Source organism: Ostrea edulis, chromosome 2 (genome assembly GCF_947568905.1).
Source record: "Ostrea edulis chromosome 2, xbOstEdul1.1, whole genome shotgun sequence".
NCBI lineage: Eukaryota > Metazoa > Mollusca > Bivalvia > Ostreida > Ostreidae > Ostrea > Ostrea edulis.
This window is the reverse complement of record NC_079165.1, coordinates 96172634-96192980: the sequence shown is the minus strand read 5'-3', so window position 1 is coordinate 96192980 and position 20347 is coordinate 96172634. Positions and strand designations below refer to the sequence as shown.

Here is a 20347-nt window from a genome sequence, read left to right as displayed (position 1 = left end):
TCACTACGTCAAAGGTCAAGGTCACTGGCTATAAATACACTGAAATTTGGAGAAATTTTTGTTTTCCACACCATAGCTCTTGAACGAATTATAGGATCTCAATCAAACTTAGATCGATTGTCACCCTCAGTAAGACAAGAAGCCTATCGATTCCGGGGTCACAAGGTCAAAGTCACAGTGGCTATAAATAGACTGAAATTGGAGAAAATTTTGTTTTCTGCACTATAATTTTTTAACAAATTATAGGATCTCAATTAAACTTAGATGGATTATCGCCCTTGATGAGACAAAGAAGCCGCAGGGTTCGAAATTACCTCATGTCCATAAGTCCGAGACTAGTAAAAAACGTGTCGGACTAGTAAACTCTCTATAGCACTAGTCTGTACGGACTAGTGAAAATCCGGAAATCAATCTTGAATTGGTTAAGATTTTAGCAAGATTTGTCTGAGTCTCTTAGATGTTTGAACTTATGGTCGATTACCTGCATGATTAAGTGTTTGCGTGACTATGACATCCTGATCTTTCAAACACATGGAGTGCGTTCGAGACCGCCATTCTTCGAACGAGCACAAATTCCTGCCGATTCCGAACTCCGAGTACGCATCACGAGAACGGATTCGAGGTGCAAGAACTGCACGTAGTGTGATCTAAGAACAAGCACGTTTGTGCGCACATGTTCTCGTCATTCACGACTCAAACACAGGAGTTTGTAACACTATAGCTCATGGCTTGGTAAATCGAGTGAATTTTATTGACTTTATTGATAAAATTTCGAACTCCTGTGACTGTAAGAACTGAGCAAGAAAACAATGGTAACGTCGATCTCGAACGCACTTATGGACATTTATAAAAGGTTTAACTCGGAGGTTACTGTATGCTTCTGAAGATCTTGAATGCAAAATAAAGTATGGTGGTCTTTTTCTTCTGAAGGTGTCAGAAAATGAATTGCTTGCAACTGTGATATGTTTGGTTTCATTAAATACTCTTGAATAAAATGATTATTTAATGATATACTGGATGGACTAGTGAAATGCTTTGCGGAATAGTGAACATCAATAGTGACTAGTCCGTACGGACTAGTGCTTGAAAAAGTGAATTTCGAACCCTGAAGCCTATGGATTTTGGTCAAGGGTTAAAGGTCAAGGTCAAAGGATTTAAGTCGGCTGAAATTTATGTACGCAAAATTTTGCTCCCTGCTTGATAATTCTTGCAAACTTTTCTGCCGGTTTCCTTTATGCCCATTCCTTGCGCAACTCGGTTTGTGCATCTCCGATGCCGGACGATTTTTAATTTTTTTGCATTTCATTTATTTTGAGTTATTATACAATTATTTACCATTCCATTGATCCTCTACAGGACTGTAGTATACTCAGGTGACAGTTTAGCATATTGGACTACATTTTCAAGTAATGAATCCTTAGATTAGCTACAACTAGGATTAAACTTGAATGTATATATACAGGGGAAAAAACTTCTTCATAACTGCAAGGCATTGATAACCATATTGATTTGAATGTTTGGACCTTAATATGTGGTCACATTTATCATGAGAATATAAAGGGGTGAAATTCTAGAAAACAACAACACAACTTCAGTTACTCGAGGAGCGTTGTGGCCCATGGGCCTTCCATTATCCATGTTTGCTGTTGTAACGCTTTGAAAAACAACAACAGTTGATTTGTATCTAAAATCATGATAATATTCAGTCATTTATCCCCCTACCCTTCCAGTGCTATCTGTTCTAACTGAATTTCCACAATGTTCAACTCCCATGAGTACTTTCAGTACTTTGATTCCTTCTAGCAACTTTTCTGGCAATCTCACAATCCATGGTTTGTGCTTGCTGCAGAACTGTAGCTCTCCAGGGGAAAATAAGGACATACCAGAGAGCTACAGATCAACCCCTTAAAGAAACCTTTGATCTGTAGGCCTACACCGCATATGTTTCTGCACATGGTTGATATCATGGAGATCCGAGTTAAAAAGGTCCTCAGTAGCCCTTACTTGTCGTAAGAGGTGACTAAATGGGGTGGTCCTTCGGATTTTACCGCAAAAACCGGCGAGGCTCCGTATCGCAGCAGGTATTGCACGTTAAAGATCCCTTCCTGCTCAAAAGCGGCAAGTATGGCAAGCCCTTTTACTAGTTATTCGTAAAATAAGATATCTCTTTAAATAAGAGAAATATCTCTTTACACTAGAGAAATATCTATATTGGTTGTAGAGATATCTCTGTAAGTTGGAGATATTTTTTTTACGCTAGGGAGATGTCTCTTTAACCAAAAGATATATTTCTCTTAATCAAAGAGATATCCTTTTAAACATAAGAGATATTTCTTTACGCTAGGGAGATATCTCTTTCTCTTTAAAAGATATCTCTTAAAGCTAGAGAGATATCTCTCAAAGAGAAAGAGATATCTCCCTAGCGTAAAGAGATATATCTCTATCAATGTAAAAAGAGATATCTCTTTAAGTTAGAGAGATATGTAAGGTGAAGATAACGAACAGTGATCAATCTCATAACTCCTACAAGCAATACAAAATAGATAGTTGGGCAAACACGGACCCCTGGACACACCAGAGGTGGGATCAGGTTCCTAGGAGGAGTAAGCATCCCCTGTTGACCGGTCACACCCGCCGTGAGCCCCATATCCTGACCAGGCAAACGGAGTCATCTGCAGTCAAATCAGTGTGTCAAGAACGGCCCAACAATCGGTATGAAACACGTCAGACAGCATTTGACCCAATGCGAGGTTGTATTGACGAACTAGATCGTTATAACGACCATAGAATTTGCGAAATGCTGACTTCAATCGAGACTGTTGAAATCCCTGTACCATCAACTTGTTTGTCAGTAGCTTACCTCGATTTAAAAACTGACTATACCCAGAACAAGCTCTTGCATATCGAATCAGTTGAGATATATAAACACCATATGCAGGTGATAATGGAATATTGCTACATAAATGTGGGAAGTTGACGATGGAGAAGCTGAAATCATCCCGTTTGTCATACAGTTGAGTTGTCAGTTTGCCGTTAATGTCTACTTTCAATAAAATATCTAAGTATGAAGCAGAAGTAGACGACTCTGTGGTGTCCTTTATTTCGAGTTCACAGGGATATATCAAATCGACATATGAATGAAAGCTATCATTGTTAATAGACAAAACGTCATCGATATATCTAAAAGTCGAATTGAAGGTCACAGCGAGAGATTTTTTCTTCTCAGGTAGAAGTTTTTGAATAAATTCTGCTTCATATGAATATAAAAACAGGCCAGCTAACAAAGGAGCACAATTCGTACCCATGGGAATTCCAACAGACTGTTGGAAGACCTGATCACCAAACACCACGAAAATATTGTCAATGAGGAACTCTAGCATATTTTTTATTTCAACTTCAGAGTACCACTGTCATGATCGTGTGCAGGATTGGACAAAACAAGATGGCAGACGGCAGTTCCAAACAAAGGTAGGCTCTTAAAACTCTTCATTTTACCGACTTATTAGACGACGAATTTATGAATTTAAAACAATGCCTGGCCAGGGAGGCATTATTAAGTTGATTGGTTCTTGGAATTCTTACTCATGTACACGTACAACTCTAAATTCATTGATCGAAGTTGACGATGTTGCCTCGATAGAATTCGAAGCGGGCGAAGATGTTTCTAATCATGTTTTCATGCATTTTAAGAAAGATACTTTCGGTAAAATAGACTCTGCACATATCTTTTGATGAAAACTTGAACCAGTGTATGCGATTTGTCCCTTAAATTGCCTTGGTTAGATAGATATCTCGACTTGAACATTTGCTAATGTGCAGGATTGGACTCTGGTCGTTTCCACGATAAACGTGCCGGATTGGACCTCAATTTTGGTTTAGGATTGGACCCTCTTTTTATCTTTATTTTTAAAATCCTTTATATTTTCGAATCTCGACTTCACTCTATCATATTTTAGTTTGATTAATGTAGCTTATTAGATTCTCAGACATTTCCAACATGACCATAGTGTATTTTGAATTTTTTTTTTACTGTTATCAAATTACATCGCCGTTTAAGTTCCCAACGACGACAATTGCTACTGTAAAAATATCCATTCGCTATCTCCTTCAAATTGAACCAATATAGCAGATCTATACATGAATCGCCAATCTTTGCTTACGACAAGATGTAACGTTGACTGTTCGTATCCAGGATATATAAGGTCATTTTGACCTATAAAACACGTGAGAAATTATCATCATTTTATAATCCTCTGTAACAATATAAATTCGACGTTTCCTGAATTCAATTAACCCGCTTACATATTCCCTAATTCCAAATTCTGTTATGTAGATTTTCTCCTTTGTTTCAGGTATCAAGCCCAAGAACTTCATTCCATGAGATGGGTACACTTCGAATGTGCGAAATTTGTGGTGAGGAATTCAAGACCAATTCTGAATTGCGTAGGCATGTAAAAAGGAAACATCAATCAGAGAAATTGTCTTCGTTTGTGACGAGTGCAACACACGCTTTTGCAGATTATAAAAGAAACATGAAGTAAAAAAAATTACATTGTTTTCTGAATACACGAAGTGCATACATATACCATGGCAGCCGTTTTATATATCCGTTTATGTACATTATGAAACGATTATTTTTACGGTATTATGCTTTGTTTTACTGAGATACTCCTAATCTTTTACATTGCATTTTACACATGTTGATTTGTTATTTCATTGAACCAGAAGTGTTCTTAATTTTTACTTGTTATTAAATATATTTCAATGTTATTGTGTTTGTATAGAACTGATAACAACTAGTGAAAAAATTGTGTTGAAGAGTAACCTCTCATCTGAGCAACAAATATTGAAGAAGAAACATCATGGACAAAACTGCTTTTCATTTAGGTTCATATTTCAGCTATAGGAGTGATATTGCGAATTTCTGAGAAAATATCCTTTTTATTTTCTTTCATCAGTATATGCACTCTAAGGTTGAATTCAATGTAATTACAAGAAACGACAGGTTTTTAAATATAAAAATGCTGATATTTACTACATTCCAACAAACACTTTTACCGTAAGTAATTATCCTTGTAAGTGAGTTGGCCTCGATATCTTGCACGACATATGCACTCAAGATTATTAGAATTAAAATGATATGGAAATTTTTCAAAAGATAATAAATCCCGTTTTAACAATCAAAACTGGTTCCAGCAGAAGCATACATATGAAAGGCACAAGTGTATGTGGACAGATGATTAAGTATTGAAAACATGAACACCTCAACATCTTATTGTCTTTATTGTCATTGAACAGCTTTGTGAAATGTAAACCATCGTGCCTAAAGAGATTATTATACGTCAAACCATGCTCAGTTTTAATAATTCCATGCAGATATCACAAATGTTAAGTGGTTGGGAATCGAACATGGTCTACATGTGTATATACAATATAAATGTATTTGCTTCTGCAAAATGAAGACTTTTCAACATGTTGATCTTCGAGAACAAGGCTCATTCTAACGTGTGGCAGAACTTTAGATTCATGTGCGCGGTGAAATTCTCAAACACTTAAAGATTTTCGAGCTGGCTCTTCCGGCTTACTGATAGTTCCTTGCTCCACGTGCTCTTCTAGGTTTGTCAAAACCATGGTTTTAGTAGGAGGCATAAAATAGAACACACTTCATTCACTTGCAACTTTTAAGCTTAAGGAAGTCCGCTCCTGACTGGATCTGTAAGAAAAAAAAAATGCATGTACAGTATTTAAGAAAGGGTCCAATCCTGAACCAAAATCGAGGTCCAATCCGGCACGTTTATCGTGGAAACGACCAGAGTCCAATCCTTCACATTAGCAAATGTTCAAGTCGAGATATCTATATAACCAAGGCAATTTAAGGGACAAATCGTATAAACTGGTTCAAGTTTTCATCAAAAGATATGTGCAGAGTCTATTTTACCGAAAGTATCTTTCTTAAAATGCATGAAAACATGATTAGAAACATCTTCGCCCGCTTCGAATTCTATCGAGGCAACATCGTCAACTTCGATCAATGAATTTAGAGTTGTACGTGTACATGAGTAAGAATTCCAAGAACCAATCAACTTAATGATGCCTCCCTGGCCAGGCAGTGTTTTAAATTCATAAATTCGTCGTCTAATAAGTCGGTAAAATGAAGAGTTTTAAGAGCCTACCTTTGTTTGGAACTGCCGTCTGCCATCTTGTTTTGTCCAATCCTGCACACGATCATGACAGTGAGTACTTGTGCGTGGAATCAGAGTGGTGTTTAACAAAGTAAGTTTTTGAATGACTGATCACTAGATATGAATATTTCCGTTTTCCGTTTTTGTTGAAGAAGCAACTGTCTATGATGTCAAAAAGTCTAGTCTTTAATTTTTCAAAAAGAGAATTCTCTTTAACTTAAAGAGATATATCTTTAAATTAAACAGATTTCCCCCGTGATCATAATGATTTCTCCCTGTTGCATCACCATTAATATGATGTAACCCTATTTTTAACCAATCAAAATACATCAAGTGTAAAAATGGCGGAAAAGGTTGAAGAGGTGGGTGGGGTAACATTATCAAAATGCCGAGAGGCTAAATCCAGTCTGACTCACATATTTTATCAATTTATTGTTTTTGTTACCTGTATACACTTCACATGCGGTAAATGCAAAATCTTCGCCCGAGATCGCAGCCATCATGGTACAAAAATGTAAGATTTGCTTTGGCGTGCTTCCGGTTTAGGGAGAATTCGTTAAGTATTCAAACCAATAAAAAGATATTGGAAAGAGATATCTCTTTCTTTTTGAAAGATGTCTCTTTTTCAACGATTAAAGAGATATCTCTCATACTTTGATATCTCTCTAGGAATTCTTTAAGGGAAAGAGATATCACTCTAAGGGAAAGAGATATCTCTTTTAGAGAGATATCTCTTAAAATCAATAAATATCTCTAATTTCAAAGATATATCTCTTCAGAATAAGAGATATCTCTTTAACTTAAAGATATATCTTATGTTTCGAATAAATAGTAAGCGGGCTTGTCATACGTAAGCGCCGAGCATAACCTAAATTTTGCAGTCCTTCACTGACAATGGTGATCGATGTCCCCATATGCGTGAAAAATTCTCGAGAGGGACGTTAAACAGTGTACAATCAATCAAACAGCACAAAAGGGGTATGGGGTTGAAATATCTATATCCAACACTGTCAACACATACTGCAATTTTATCTGATTTTTCAACTATGTCCAGGAGACAAAAGAAGCTGGGCGTACAGTAGGGGTGCTTTGGCCTACATCAATGGGGGGGGGGGGGGACCCGAGTTAACTCGGTTTCATTAAAAATACATGTCATGCATATGCGCAAATGAATTTGCATTAGAATGAATTTAAAGATGATTGTGTTCAAGAAAGTAGCACAGAAACCGGTAATTTTGTCTGTAATTAATGATAGTAGGGGTCTATACTATGCCACCCCTAATAAAAACATAAGGAATGAAACGAATTTTTACTAAAAATGTCGATTGAAAATTGCTCTAAAATTCTCTTTTTTCGTTACTCACCCGAAAGTTCTTCTTGATCCAGTAATTTCAATATTTATTCCATTGACGTGATGCATATTGAATACTATCGAATATACATTACAAGATATAGAACATACATCACAAGATATTGAATATGCATCACAAGATATTGAACATACATCACAAGATATAGAATATACATCACAAGATATTGAATATACATCACAAGATATTGAACATACATCACAAGATATTGAACACACATCACGAGATATTGAACATACATCACAAGGTATAGAATATACATCACAAGATATTGAACATACATCACAAGATATAGAACATACATCACAAGGTATTGAACATACATCACAAGATATTGAACATACATCACAAGGTATTGAATAAAAAGTGTTACCTCGCCAACTTTTTGACCCAGCCTATTTTGGCGTTATATCGACGGTGTCATTATAAAGAGTATGGTCATTTCGTTCATCAATTTGGAAAAAAAAAACCAAAACAAGTGGTTGATCAATTAATGAATCATTGCCCTTTTATTGTCGTCCACATATGACAAGATATGTAAATGCATGAAATTGTTTTGCCTTAGTCACAAGATTATCGAATATACCGACGTTTTACACGCCATATTTCCACATTCAAGTGATTAAAGATGTCTTCTTTGATTTGAGTTTATGTTAATTTTGCGCTCCATAAAGCGGCACTGTTACAAAATGTTTGTTGTGAGAAATTCAAAAAGGAAGATTCAGCTGTTGAGCCATGTTCTGTTGCTGTTTTCTAAGATAATAGGTACAATGAATACAGTTATGGCATATTTGGTTTGTAGGTAATTTATCATGGAAGAGAAGGGGAGTAAATATATTTGCATTGCATATTCCTCAGAAGCGTAAACGACCGGCATTCTTAGGGGGTATCGTTCGCTGTAATCTTGTCTTAATTTTTAGTGTACAGACACCATATCTTAGTTTACACAAGTGCAAATGTCTATGGTTAATAATTATTATCTTTATCACGGGATATGTAGTATAATTGCTGATTTCGTTGTTGATGTTTTTTCAATGTCCAGTTCAAAATTTATTCCTATATAAGCATAGCGTTTTTCGGAACTTCATCTATAAATTTAAACTGAATTGCTTTTCATCGGCTTCATCCAAACGGGATGCATAAATTACAAAGGAATCAGTTTCTTTCTGGAAATCACTGTAAAGTGATATGGCATAAGATTTTCACTGGTTGCTACATTACCCAAATTTCCATCTATTTTGTTCAAAATTTCTAAAGTTTAGCATTTTCATCAATGGGTACAATTGATCGAACGGGCTAAACCTTTTAAAGAGTTTCTGATTGCTCATTTAATCTCGAAACTTCACCTCGTCATCCCGTGGGGATCCGGGTTAAAATAGGTCTTGTTTGTCATACAAGGCGACTAAATGGTGCAGTCCTTCGGACGAGCCCACAAAAACCAAGGCCTCATGTCACAGCAGGTGTGGCACGATAAAGATCCCTCCCTGCTCAATAGCTAATCTTGATTGAGATTCGGCTTGGCTGAATATTTGGACTGATGCCTTCACCGAATCTCGGAGCAGTCCTTCATAATTCATGTCTGGAAATTTACTTTCAGCTTCGACATTGCTGTTCGCTTCAAATAAATTAGTTGGCTATTTTAACCAGTGCTGTATTACTTACCGTCAAGTACGTAAATTCCATAAAATAAATGAAGACTTCCATGGCGCAATATTTTATCTCCCAAAATTGAAGAGTTCCTATAGTTTGTTTTTTTAAATTAGAGATATGCAAGTAGGTATGTAGAAATACAATGTATCGGTAACTAGATAAAGCAGACTATAGGAACTCTTCTATTCCAGGAGATAAAATATTGTGCCATGGAAGTCTTCATTTGAACGGAAAATTTAGTGCCTATTTTCATACCTAGACGGTAAGCAATACAAAATTAATAGTGATGGAGAGTTAGTAAAACAGTCAAATCACTTATCTGAAGGAAACAGTAATGTCATCTAAGTGCAGATTAATTGCTAGAACTGGCCGATGCTGAAAGTAAATTTCCGGACATGAATTATGGAGGACTGCTCCGAGATTCAGTGAAGGCGTCAGTCCAAATATTCAGCCGAGCCGAATCTCACCGATATTAGTCAATGGCCAAAAGCGCCGAGCATCGGCCTAGTAATGCTCTTCATCGGCAATGGTGACGTCTCCATATGAGTGAAATTTTTTCGAGAGGGATGTTAAACAGCATACAATCAATCATACAATCGTCCTTTTGTAGTTCATCGGCACCACTGACGTGACTGAAAGGTATTGGTACAATGTTCTGAGGAATGCAGAGAAAAATACTGGAATTTAAAGTTTCGAGCATTAGAGTTAAGAATTCCAGAGTACAAGAGGGTATCGGTCATAGTGCCAGGGTGCTAAACCAAGGACTGGAATACTTATCATTTCCATTAGTGGAACTCTTCAAATTAAAGGCGCGTAAAGTCGTGCTACTGGGACAACATACGTAAACATTACTTAGGCATACGTAATATAAATTATGGCATCGAATACATATTATAACCGACTGCAAACCACGACACTGATTAAAATTCTAAAGGCAAATTTAGGAATTGGTTATTCTTACAAGAAAACGGACGAACTTATTAAACTATGTGAATCATTAGCATAGGCGTAGCTTGGGTTCGAATATTACCGAGGCAGGGGGGAGGGGGGAGGGGAGGGGCGCAGCCCCCCTGAAGCTATCGACATTTTAACAACGTAAAAGGTGTTGTTTTTTTTTTTACCGAGGCAGCTGCCTCGGTTGCCTCAATGGAAGCTATGCCACTGATTAGATTTAATGATACTAAATCTGCCAAATCTGACCGATATCCGTGGCGGATTTAGAGGGGGCGCAGCTAAAATTTTCAAATTTAAGGTAAATCGCGGTATCTTGATTCTGAAAATGTACTAAATGATAATATAAGCAATAATTTCTTCTACTCCGGGAGAAATAAATGACAAAATCTTTTGATTTCTTGAATTACTTTATTGAGAGAACTTAATTTTTTCCAAAAAAAACCCCTTAAAATTTGGGTCATTTTATCAATTTCACCGTATTAAAATGATGGTAAATAGTACACTAAATAGGAGAAATATTTCAAGCCCCATAAAATCTGTAAAATCCACGAGCTTCCGGGGGCTTCGCCCCCTGGACCCTGGACCCACTGCCTCTTAAAGTGCTGTCCCTGGATATAAAGCATCAATCGCAAGAACTGAGAAGGGAAAAACCAATATGCACATCCAACACAAAAACTTTTCTTGTAATTAATGGGATTCATATGTTATTAAAATTATTCTGTCAGATTATGAAGACATTTTATTTTATCATACCATTTGGACAGGTTCATATGGCATGGACTTTGTAATGGTTAATGTAACCCCCCCTCCCTCTCTCTCTCATTTTCAAATATTTTAGAATAAGTTATATATTTGCCAAACTGCATTTTTTAAAGACGTTTATAACACTAATTAACACAACAAATGCGTTTCTAAACTGCATCTAAGCTATTTTGAAAATTACACAAAATATTGATTGAATTAGGACAGAGAACATCGTTGTTTGGAATTTTTATAATAGGTGTAGTAAAGTTTAAAAAAACATGTAACATCCTTGATAAATTAGTTTTAGAATATTTTTAAAATGCAGTTTGACCAATGGCTATTTTATTTAAAAGTACACCATGTACATTAACTTTAAAAGGGGGGGGGGGGGGGGGGGTGCTATGAACGTTTCGTTTATGTCCCAGTAATCTCGCGAGACTTGTGCATTTTCTTACCAATGACGCACAAGAGTCATCAAAGCGCGATAACTCTAATGTGCTGGTAATGAGAAGTATTCTTAACTCTTTTCTAATCCTAACGTTCGAAAATATTGATGTTTCAGTATTTTATTCCACATAGGTCGAAACGTTCCTGATCGGTTTGGTGAGTGGGTAATACATCCCCAGCAGATCTGGTATGTCTGACAGGGAGAAGGTCACACGGATTTAGCACATTTTATGCCGTAGATTGTCATATTTTCTGGTATACTTATGGTTTTATGACTTACTACCATATTGTTTTCCCTGTGACATGATAATTCTCATATTTTCACATTTTTTATTTTTTGTATAGACAAAATGCCAAGAGACATTTTCTTTTGACAAAGGAAAATATCACGAGATATACAGTATATTTATTGATATTCAACTCGGGGGTGATTTTTACAAATTATTTTGTAACCGGAAATTTTATTTATTTTATTAGGATCTGCTCTCTTTTTAGATCCCGCCCTTCATTTCCGGTGTAATTCTGGACTTTGTTATTTGTGGTAACACTAAGTTGACTAACAATAACTAATGCCTAACGGCAAAGTAGTGTGACAAATATTATTAAAGTAAATATTGACTTTCTCCCCATAAATTTTTGTCAAATATATCTTAATTGTAAATTTCTTTGGTGGAAAAATACATGTTGAGTATATTGTCACAGTCACTATAACGCTAGGTATATAGGTGTGTTAGATCTACCAGACTGTATTTAGGGCAAATTATCTGTGTATCAGGTTTATAGGATTCTTTCATTTTAATAATAAAACATTCTATCAAAGGCCTAATGACTATTTGTATGGTATCTAATTTGGTTCCTTAAAGACTTTAATGAAGTAAAGCTAACTTCAATTTTACATAGAATACGCACGACATTCTGATTTATCTTGGCTCGGCTGAGTAGTTGGACTGACGCCTTCACCGAATCTCGGAGCAGTCCTTCATAATTCATGTCTGGAAATTTACTATCAGCATCGGCAGTTGATAGAGGGCGAAGCCCTCTCACGGCCCAAAGGGCCGTGAGAACGGAGCTCTCCCTATAGGTAACACGTATATACATGTTTAAAAGGGAAATATAGGAAAATAATGAAAAATTAAACCATACCTATGGAACTTGAAAAGTTTGGTACCAATGGCGTCGGTTCGAATATTAGCGCGAGGACATGTATTCCTCCATTTTGAATCTCGTCTACCCTAGTTCACGTCGTTCTGAGATGTTACATAAAATCCGTAAAAGCATGTAAATCTTATTTTCCTAATCATATATAATCACTCCACCATTAACGCCATGTTTGTTGTTGTGGTTCAAACGCTATGTTTGTAAATTTCCTAAATAACAACGCTGAATATGACGTCACAATGTACTGTTGACATCAATTGCGTTATATTTCCCGCGTTCAATATATGGGTGGATCAAATGTCCAGGATGCTTTGATACAGCTCCGTCCGCGTGCTAACTTCGAGTTGTTTTTGTCCTGTTTTGGATATAGATACTAATGCCAAAACTTTTTTGCTTCGCCCTCAAACACGGTCACGCCGTAAAACATATTAGCAATTAATGTGCACATGGGTAACACTGCTGTTCGTTTGAAATAAGTGATTTGACTGTTAAAACTAACTCTCCATCATTATTAATTTTGCATTGCATACCGTCTAGTTATGAAAATCCCAAAATGAAAACAGTCACTAGGCCTAAATTTTCCGTTCAAATGAAGACTTCCATGGCACAATAGTTTATCTCCTGAAATTGAACAGTTCCTATAATCTGTTTTATCAAATTACTAATACATAGACCACATACCTACTTGTATACCTAATTTAAAAAACACACTACAGGAACTCTTCAATTTCGGGAGATAAAATATTGCACCATGGACAACTTGATGGTCTTCATTTGAACGGAAAATTAATTTAGTGATGGTTTATTTCATGGAATTTAGATTCTTAGACGGTAAGTAATGCAGCATTAATAGTGATGATACAGGGTTGGTTTGATAGTCAACTAACTTGTCTGAAGTGAACAGCAGTGTCGCCTATTTAGTGCACATTAATTGCTAGAACTGGACGAAGCTGAAAGTAAATTTCCAGACATGAATTATGAAGGACTGCTCCGAGATTCAGTGAAGGCGTAAGTCCAACTACTCAGCTGAGCCGAGATAAATCGGAATGTCGTGCGTATTCTATTATGAAGAACTGCTCCATGATTCGGTGAAGGCGTCAGTCCAACTACTCAGCCGAACTGGATCTCAGTCGAGAATAGACAGGCATAGCCTACACTCATGTACACTTCTCAAAAGAGAATTCATTCTGATGTGTTATTTATAGAAAAGTGTTAGTGATCCTAAGATATGAAACATTTGTGTAACTGTTACATGTAACATTTTTAGCTCACCTGAACTGAAGGTTCAAGTGAGCTTTTCTGATCGCTTTTTGTCCGTCGTCTGTCTGTCCGTCTGTCCAGTTTTACATACAAATATATAGGAAAAAACTTTAAAAATCTTCTTCTCAAGAACCACTAAGCCAGAAAAGTTGAGATTTACATGAAAGCTTCCTGACATAATGCAGATTCAAGTCTGTTCAAATTATGGGCCCCGGGGGTTGGATGGGGCCACAATAGGGGATCAAAGTTTTACATACAAATATATAGGAAAAATCTTCTTCTCAAGAACCACTGAGCCAGAAAAGCTGATTTTTACATGAAAACTTTTTGACAAAATGTAGATTCAAGTTTGTTCAAATCATGGCCCCCGGGGATAGGATGGGGCCACAAGGGGGGATCAAAGTTTTACATACAAATATATAGGAAAAATCTTCTCAAGAACCACTGAGCCAGAACAGCTGATTTTTACATGAAAACTTTCTGACATAGTGCAGATTCAAGTTTGTTCAAATCATGGCCCCCGGGGGTAGGATGGGGCCACAAGGGGGGATCAAAGTTTTACATACAAATATATAGTTAAAATCTTTTTCTCAATAACCACTGAGTCAGAAAAGCTGATATTTAGAAGAAAACTTTCTGACATAGTGCAGATTCAAGTTTGTTCAAATCATGGCCCCCGGGGGGTAGGATGGGGCCACAAGTGGGGGGGGGGGGGGGTCAAAGTTTTACATACAAATATAGGAAAAAGCTTTAAAAATCTTCTTCTCAAGAACCATTGGGCCAAAGAAGTTGACATTTACTTGAAAGCTTTCTGACATAGTGTAGATTCAAGTTTGCAAAGGGTAGTTTGGGCCATAATAGGGACTAAAGTTTTACATGCAAATATATATGGAAAGTCTTCAGATATGGGCCAAGGTGACTTAGGTGAGCGATGTGGCCCATGGGCCTCTTGTTTATAAAAAAAAAAATTCATTTTCATACCACTTTCCTTTCCACAAATCCAGTGTGTTGAAGAACATTATATTAATGTTGTTGCTAAGTTAACATTGGCAAAGGTAAAAAAAGAAAATAACCATGTTCTCCAATGCACTCATTGCTTTTGAAAAAAAAAAAAAAAAAAGCCAAGTAGTAAGCAATGATTAAGTAGCATTTCATTACAAAAACAGCTGATGATAGAATACTTCATTTTTTATGTCAGATTAAAAGAAATGGTGAATATTATTATGGTTTGTCACATTGTAACCCTGTAGCTCTCTGAATTAATACTAGGACGGATCATCTTGGATCCATCTCGATATTTTCTCAGAGAGCTACAGATCTACAGTTGGTTGCAGTGGAGTTAAGTTTGAAGATCAGATGTTAAAGATTTCATACTAACATAATATGTTATATCTTCCCAATTGACTGATAGTGAGACTCCTAAAGTACTATGATTATAATATTTGGGGATCTTGCTGCCTGCAAAATGAAAGTTTATGTGAAAATCTTGGTATTTATTATGTGTTTCTCCTCTGGATATTTATAGATATTACAGAAATTTAAAATATGCTACACGATTATACTGAATGGATCTGGAATGATGGATTAACAGCTTTCCCAAAACTAAGAACATACATCACATTTAAAACAAATATATCCTTGAACCTTTTGTTTTATCAAGGCTGTCAAAGCAAGAGAGATCAGCCTTCACTCAATTCAGATGCGAAACACTCCCAATTCACATTGAAACTGGTCGCATCCAAAATGAGTCACTACATGGCTTGAATTTGTGGTTTTCTGTGCAATACCATGTGTCAAAGACAAAAAGCACTTTCTTTTGGATTGTTCTTTAAATAAAAGCCCAAGGAAAATCCCCACTTCTATATGTTAAATAAAGAACAGTTTATCAGTAACGAACATTTGTTAAACTGGTTAATGACTATCCTATGCAAACAGGCAGATACATAATGAGTTCACATTTCAACTTATTGGTGCTCTTTGACCTACTTTAGGGTTAAAAGTAGGTCAAATAGTTTCCTGGACTTTTTCTCATCATCGATACAGATATTGCACCGACATTTTGTCACAATATCCCTCTCTGAGAAATACATGTACATAATCAGTTCACATGTCAGAAGGCTTTACTATTCAGAATGTGTGATATCAATGAGTGCATTCTATGCTTACATGTTGAATTTCACTGTCCTACAGGCATATATTGTACCATTTGCGGTACCCTTGTTTACAATATCTATTGGGCAGAAACTTTTTTTGTTGTTTGAAAAATGTATTCATTCCACAACATAATGAGATTCATCACTAATACAATTGCAATCACACATAGTGCATTTTATTAAAATTTCTGTCAATACAATACAATTGTAATCACACATTGTGTATTTTATTAAAATTTCTGTCAATAATATTCCATCTACTTGTTTTAATCAGGAGACGATGATACAGGCGTAAAATTTTGTAAAGGCAATCCTTAAATCTCGAGGTAAATCAACGGTTAATTTCTGAGACATTTTTTTAAATGAAATTTTGATTTGTGCTGAAGTTATATAAAGCTACTTTCAGTAGGTGTAAATACCTATGCAGGTCATTTTTATACAGGTAGAACCAAGGACCTGTTAATTTCAATTGGGTATCAGTTTGGAAATGGCTAACATGATCATGAAAAGAATTAAGAAGTTATGCTTTAAAGAATGTATTTGTGTTTAGAATTGAGATTTTTTTTTAAAAAAAATTGTGTACATGTATATATGAGCATAATATGTATGGAAATTTTATGAGTGTACAGATGATTATTTTATAGTTGAGCTGTAGAAATGGGAGAAATAGCTGTTTTGACAAGACATCTGTATAAGAGTTATGGCAAGGGCAAAGACAAGGTGAAAGTCCTACAGGATCTTGACATGACTGTGGCAAGAGGAACAATGTAAGTTACTGGTAGCAGATTTCATTCTTATCATTCATTATGTAACCATATACAGTAAAACACACTTATAGTGCAGTGCTGGGGACAAACTGATATTTAGATTTGTTATAAATGTCAATTAAAAAGATTTGTTATGCTCAATGAGATCATGATATGTTTTAAAACTACAGGGAATGAAAATTACTTCGCTGTAAGCGTGAATTGATTATAAACATGTTCGCTATAACCGTTTTAACTTTACAGTTACCTCTCAAGTCATTGCCATTCGATTTATTATGTCTCCCCTTCCCAGAACGAGACATATTGTTTTGTGTGAATTCTTCTTCCGCTTCTCATACAAAATTTGTTCGGGCCATAACGTTTTGTCTTTTGACACAGGCCTTTGATATTTGATTTGTGGATATACCATGATAGTACAGTGAATTGATACAATTTTTGGTGACATTTGACCTTGACCTTTTATATAAAGGTCAATTAATAGAATTTTTATGCATTTTTATTGTCTGGGCCATAATTTTTTTTTGTCTTTTGACATAGGCCTTTGATATTTGATGTATGGGTATATCATGATAAGACAATGTGTCACATGTCATATTTGATGACCTTGACCTTTTATGTAAAGGTCAAATAATGAAACATTTTGGGCTAGGCCTTTGATTTGTGGGTATACCATGATAAGACAGTGTGTCATGTGCCATTTTGATGACCTTTGACCTTGACCTTTTATGTAAAGGGGCATATTTGTTGTCCGAACCAAAACTTTTTTGTCTGTTTTACATTGAACTTTAATATTTAATAAGTTGGTATACCATGATAAGACAGTATGTCACATGCCAGTGTTATTTTGACATAGGCCTTTGATATTTGGTATGTTGATAAGTTTAATTTACTATCATATGTTCACAACACTGTTCCTCGGTTGAAGCTCATATGCATATAGGTGACATTTATGTACTGTACTGTAACTTTGATTTTCCACTTTAAAGATGTTCCCTAAAAATCTTTTTTAGAAACTATAGAAAGTGGAAGGGGATACTTCAATTTTAGTGTGCTAAAACAATTCTTCCTAGTTAGATATTGTGTTTCTATCACACTAACACTTGACGTACTTATTTTGATGAAAACCCTTTAAGTGGTTTAATGACTTAATGTACTCTTGAACTCTCTCTTGAAAGTTCTTTTCAAAATTAAATAAAATAATACTTTATGTTTCATTTTGACCTGTGATTTTCTTTTTGGTCTACCAGATACAGAGGCCCGAATGTCCAATATTTAAAAAAGTTTTTCGCTAAGACTGCCATAGATCACTGTTGGAATGCATTAAAGAGGTTCACACCTGAGTTTTGTAGAATTGTAAAAAAAAAAAAAAAAAAAAAAAAGATCCTGATCTGGTCTGTTGCTTTTTCTCCCTTCCTGTTACACTTGTTTTGAAAGCGAAAATTGGATTGTCACACACACAGGTCTTTTATTAGTATATTATCATTGATTGTTAGCAGAAACATTGTACAGTGCATAGAAACTATATATAATTTTGCGCTTTATAAATCAATAAATAATAATAATACACACTCAAACCATAATATAGTATCTCAGCTTTGAGTGGTGGTTTAAGATTAAAGTGTTTTGAATTCTGTTTGAAAGAATGTTGATTTATATTGAACATTATAGATATGGACTGCTAGGACCAAGTGGTTGTGGCAAAACAACTCTGTTAAGATGCATTGTGGGAAGACTACAAGTGGATTCTGGGAATGTGATTGTCCTTGGCAACAGACCAGGAGCCCGAGGACACGGGGTTCCAGGACATTTAGTTGGATATATGCCTCAAGTATGTGATCTACATATCAAGAAAATTAAATAAGACTTCTTTATTTTGTTTAAATATTCTATTATTCATAATATTTCACTTGGTTTACAAAGAGAAGAACATGGTTTTTATAGTTACACATACTGCAGATTCAAACATTCAAACAACAAACTTTATATGGATGATTCACTGCATGTACTGTATCTGTTGATTAGATGCAGTTAATTAAGTGATAAACTTTTGGTTTATGATTGAATCATTCCCAGTGAAAAATTCTGTGAGAGTACTGACTCTCTTGTAAAAGTTCAGTTCTTTGATAGAATAGTAGCTAGCGTTTTAATTTGATTTATATAGTAATACAGCAGTACTTATTTATTCCATGTGGTTGGCATGCTAGTCCCAAACAAAGTACGCATTATCATTTATGAAAAAAGAGAGTGGATTTAGACAATAAAGATGAAGCAATTTTTAGCTGTGTCTAAAACTTTCTTGTTTTTTTTTTTGATTTTGGAAAGAGAAATGAGATCACACTGCATGTTGATTATTTAGACTCGCATGGTCAACCCTTAATATGATGATCCATTCTTTTATACTTGCTTATCAACTTGATCACCATTAGTGACAGATGAGTCTTATTTTTCAGGAAATAGCATTATTTAACAAAATGTCTATTGAGGAAACTCTGTCTTACTTTGGAAGAATTCACAGAATGTCCAGAGGTGAAAGAAGGAGTAGAACAGAATTCCTTCTGCAGTTTTTGACTCTTCCTGAGTCCAGCAGGCTCATTGAAAACTTAAGGTGAATACATGTATTAGGACTGAAACGAAATATGCCCCCTTCACAATATGATACTTAAGCTACGATTCATATTTTCAATACAACATTGGTCATAGGTGTCCTATAAATCCTATATTTCCTATGAACATTTATCATGTCCTATAAAGTGCTATATATGAGGTTTTTGTCCTATGATACCTATAAAAATGAGCTATTGTGTAAAATATATTTATCACATTTTTACTCCTTTATTCAGTGGATGTCACCTATTGCATAAATTTTAATTATTACATTGTTTTCCTACGCCGTTTTTGATGTCATAAACAAATGTCAATTTTACGTAGCTGGTTTATAAAATGCCAGGAAGCAAAATTCCCAACAATACAGTACAATTAAGTGTTAACATGTAATAAAAAGAATCTCTCATGATTTGTTGTTAGAAATTTAAATCTATCCCTTTGCTAAGGCTCGGGGATAGAAAATTTACAACTCGTTGAATATAAATCATATCAAACCACAAACCATTGGAGATCATATATTATATATATATATATATATATATATATATATAATGTCAAATTTCTGAGTGCCAAAGTAAGGATTGTTTCTGAACGTCAAAGTAAAGTTTATTTCTGAATGTCGAAGTAAAGTTTATTTCTGAATGTCAAAGTAAAGTTTATTTCTGAATGTCAAAGTAAAGTTTATTTCTGAATGTCAAAATAAAGTTTATTTCTGAATGTCAAAATAAAGTGTCAAAATAAAGTTTATTTCTGAATGTCGAAGTAAAGTTTATTTCTGAATGTTGAAGTAAAGTTTATTTCTGAGTGCTAAAGTAAAGTTTGTTTCTGGATGTCAAAGTATAAAAGTTTATTTATGAATATCAAAGTAAAGTTTGTTTCTGATTTAAAGATTTTTCTGAATGCCAATTTACTTGTTATCAATATTTTCAGTGGTGGACAGAGAAGAAGAGTTTCCCTAGCTGTGGCTTTATTGCAGGAACCAGAGCTTCTGATTCTTGATGAACCGACAGTCGGGGTAGATCCCATACTTAGAGAGAGGTTAGTTATTATATAATACA

At 35.2% G+C, this 20347-nt stretch overlaps 1 protein-coding gene and 1 long non-coding RNA gene across 3 annotated transcripts in view; one reads left to right on the top strand and one right to left on the bottom strand.

Moving 5' to 3' along the window:
- Positions 1-5267: 5267 nt before the first annotated feature.
- On the bottom strand, positions 5268-6237 carry LOC130052001 (uncharacterized). The gene is made up of 2 exons (XR_008800309.1): positions 6174-6237; positions 5268-5713 (listed from the first exon to the last, which is right to left on the bottom strand). It is a non-coding gene; the product is annotated as an uncharacterized LOC130052001 (long non-coding RNA).
- Positions 6238-11868: 5631 nt separating this feature from the next.
- LOC125678126 (ABC transporter G family member 20-like) overlaps positions 11869-20347 on the top strand; it is a 32751-nt gene continuing 24272 nt past the window's right edge. Inside the window, exons 1-6 of one of the 2 annotated variants that reach the window (XM_056155664.1) lie at positions 11869-11954; positions 16193-16244; positions 16563-16685; positions 18354-18513; positions 19136-19290; positions 20220-20327. In XM_056155664.1, the coding sequence (XP_056011639.1) occupies positions 16576-16685; positions 18354-18513; positions 19136-19290; positions 20220-20327 (533 nt within the window). In that variant the 5' untranslated portion in view covers positions 11869-11954; positions 16193-16244; positions 16563-16575. Of the gene's footprint in view, positions 11955-13327; positions 13667-16192; positions 16245-16562; positions 16686-18353; positions 18514-19135; positions 19291-20219; positions 20328-20347 lie in introns of those variants that run through there. The other variant, XM_056155663.1, reaches the window with a different exon arrangement.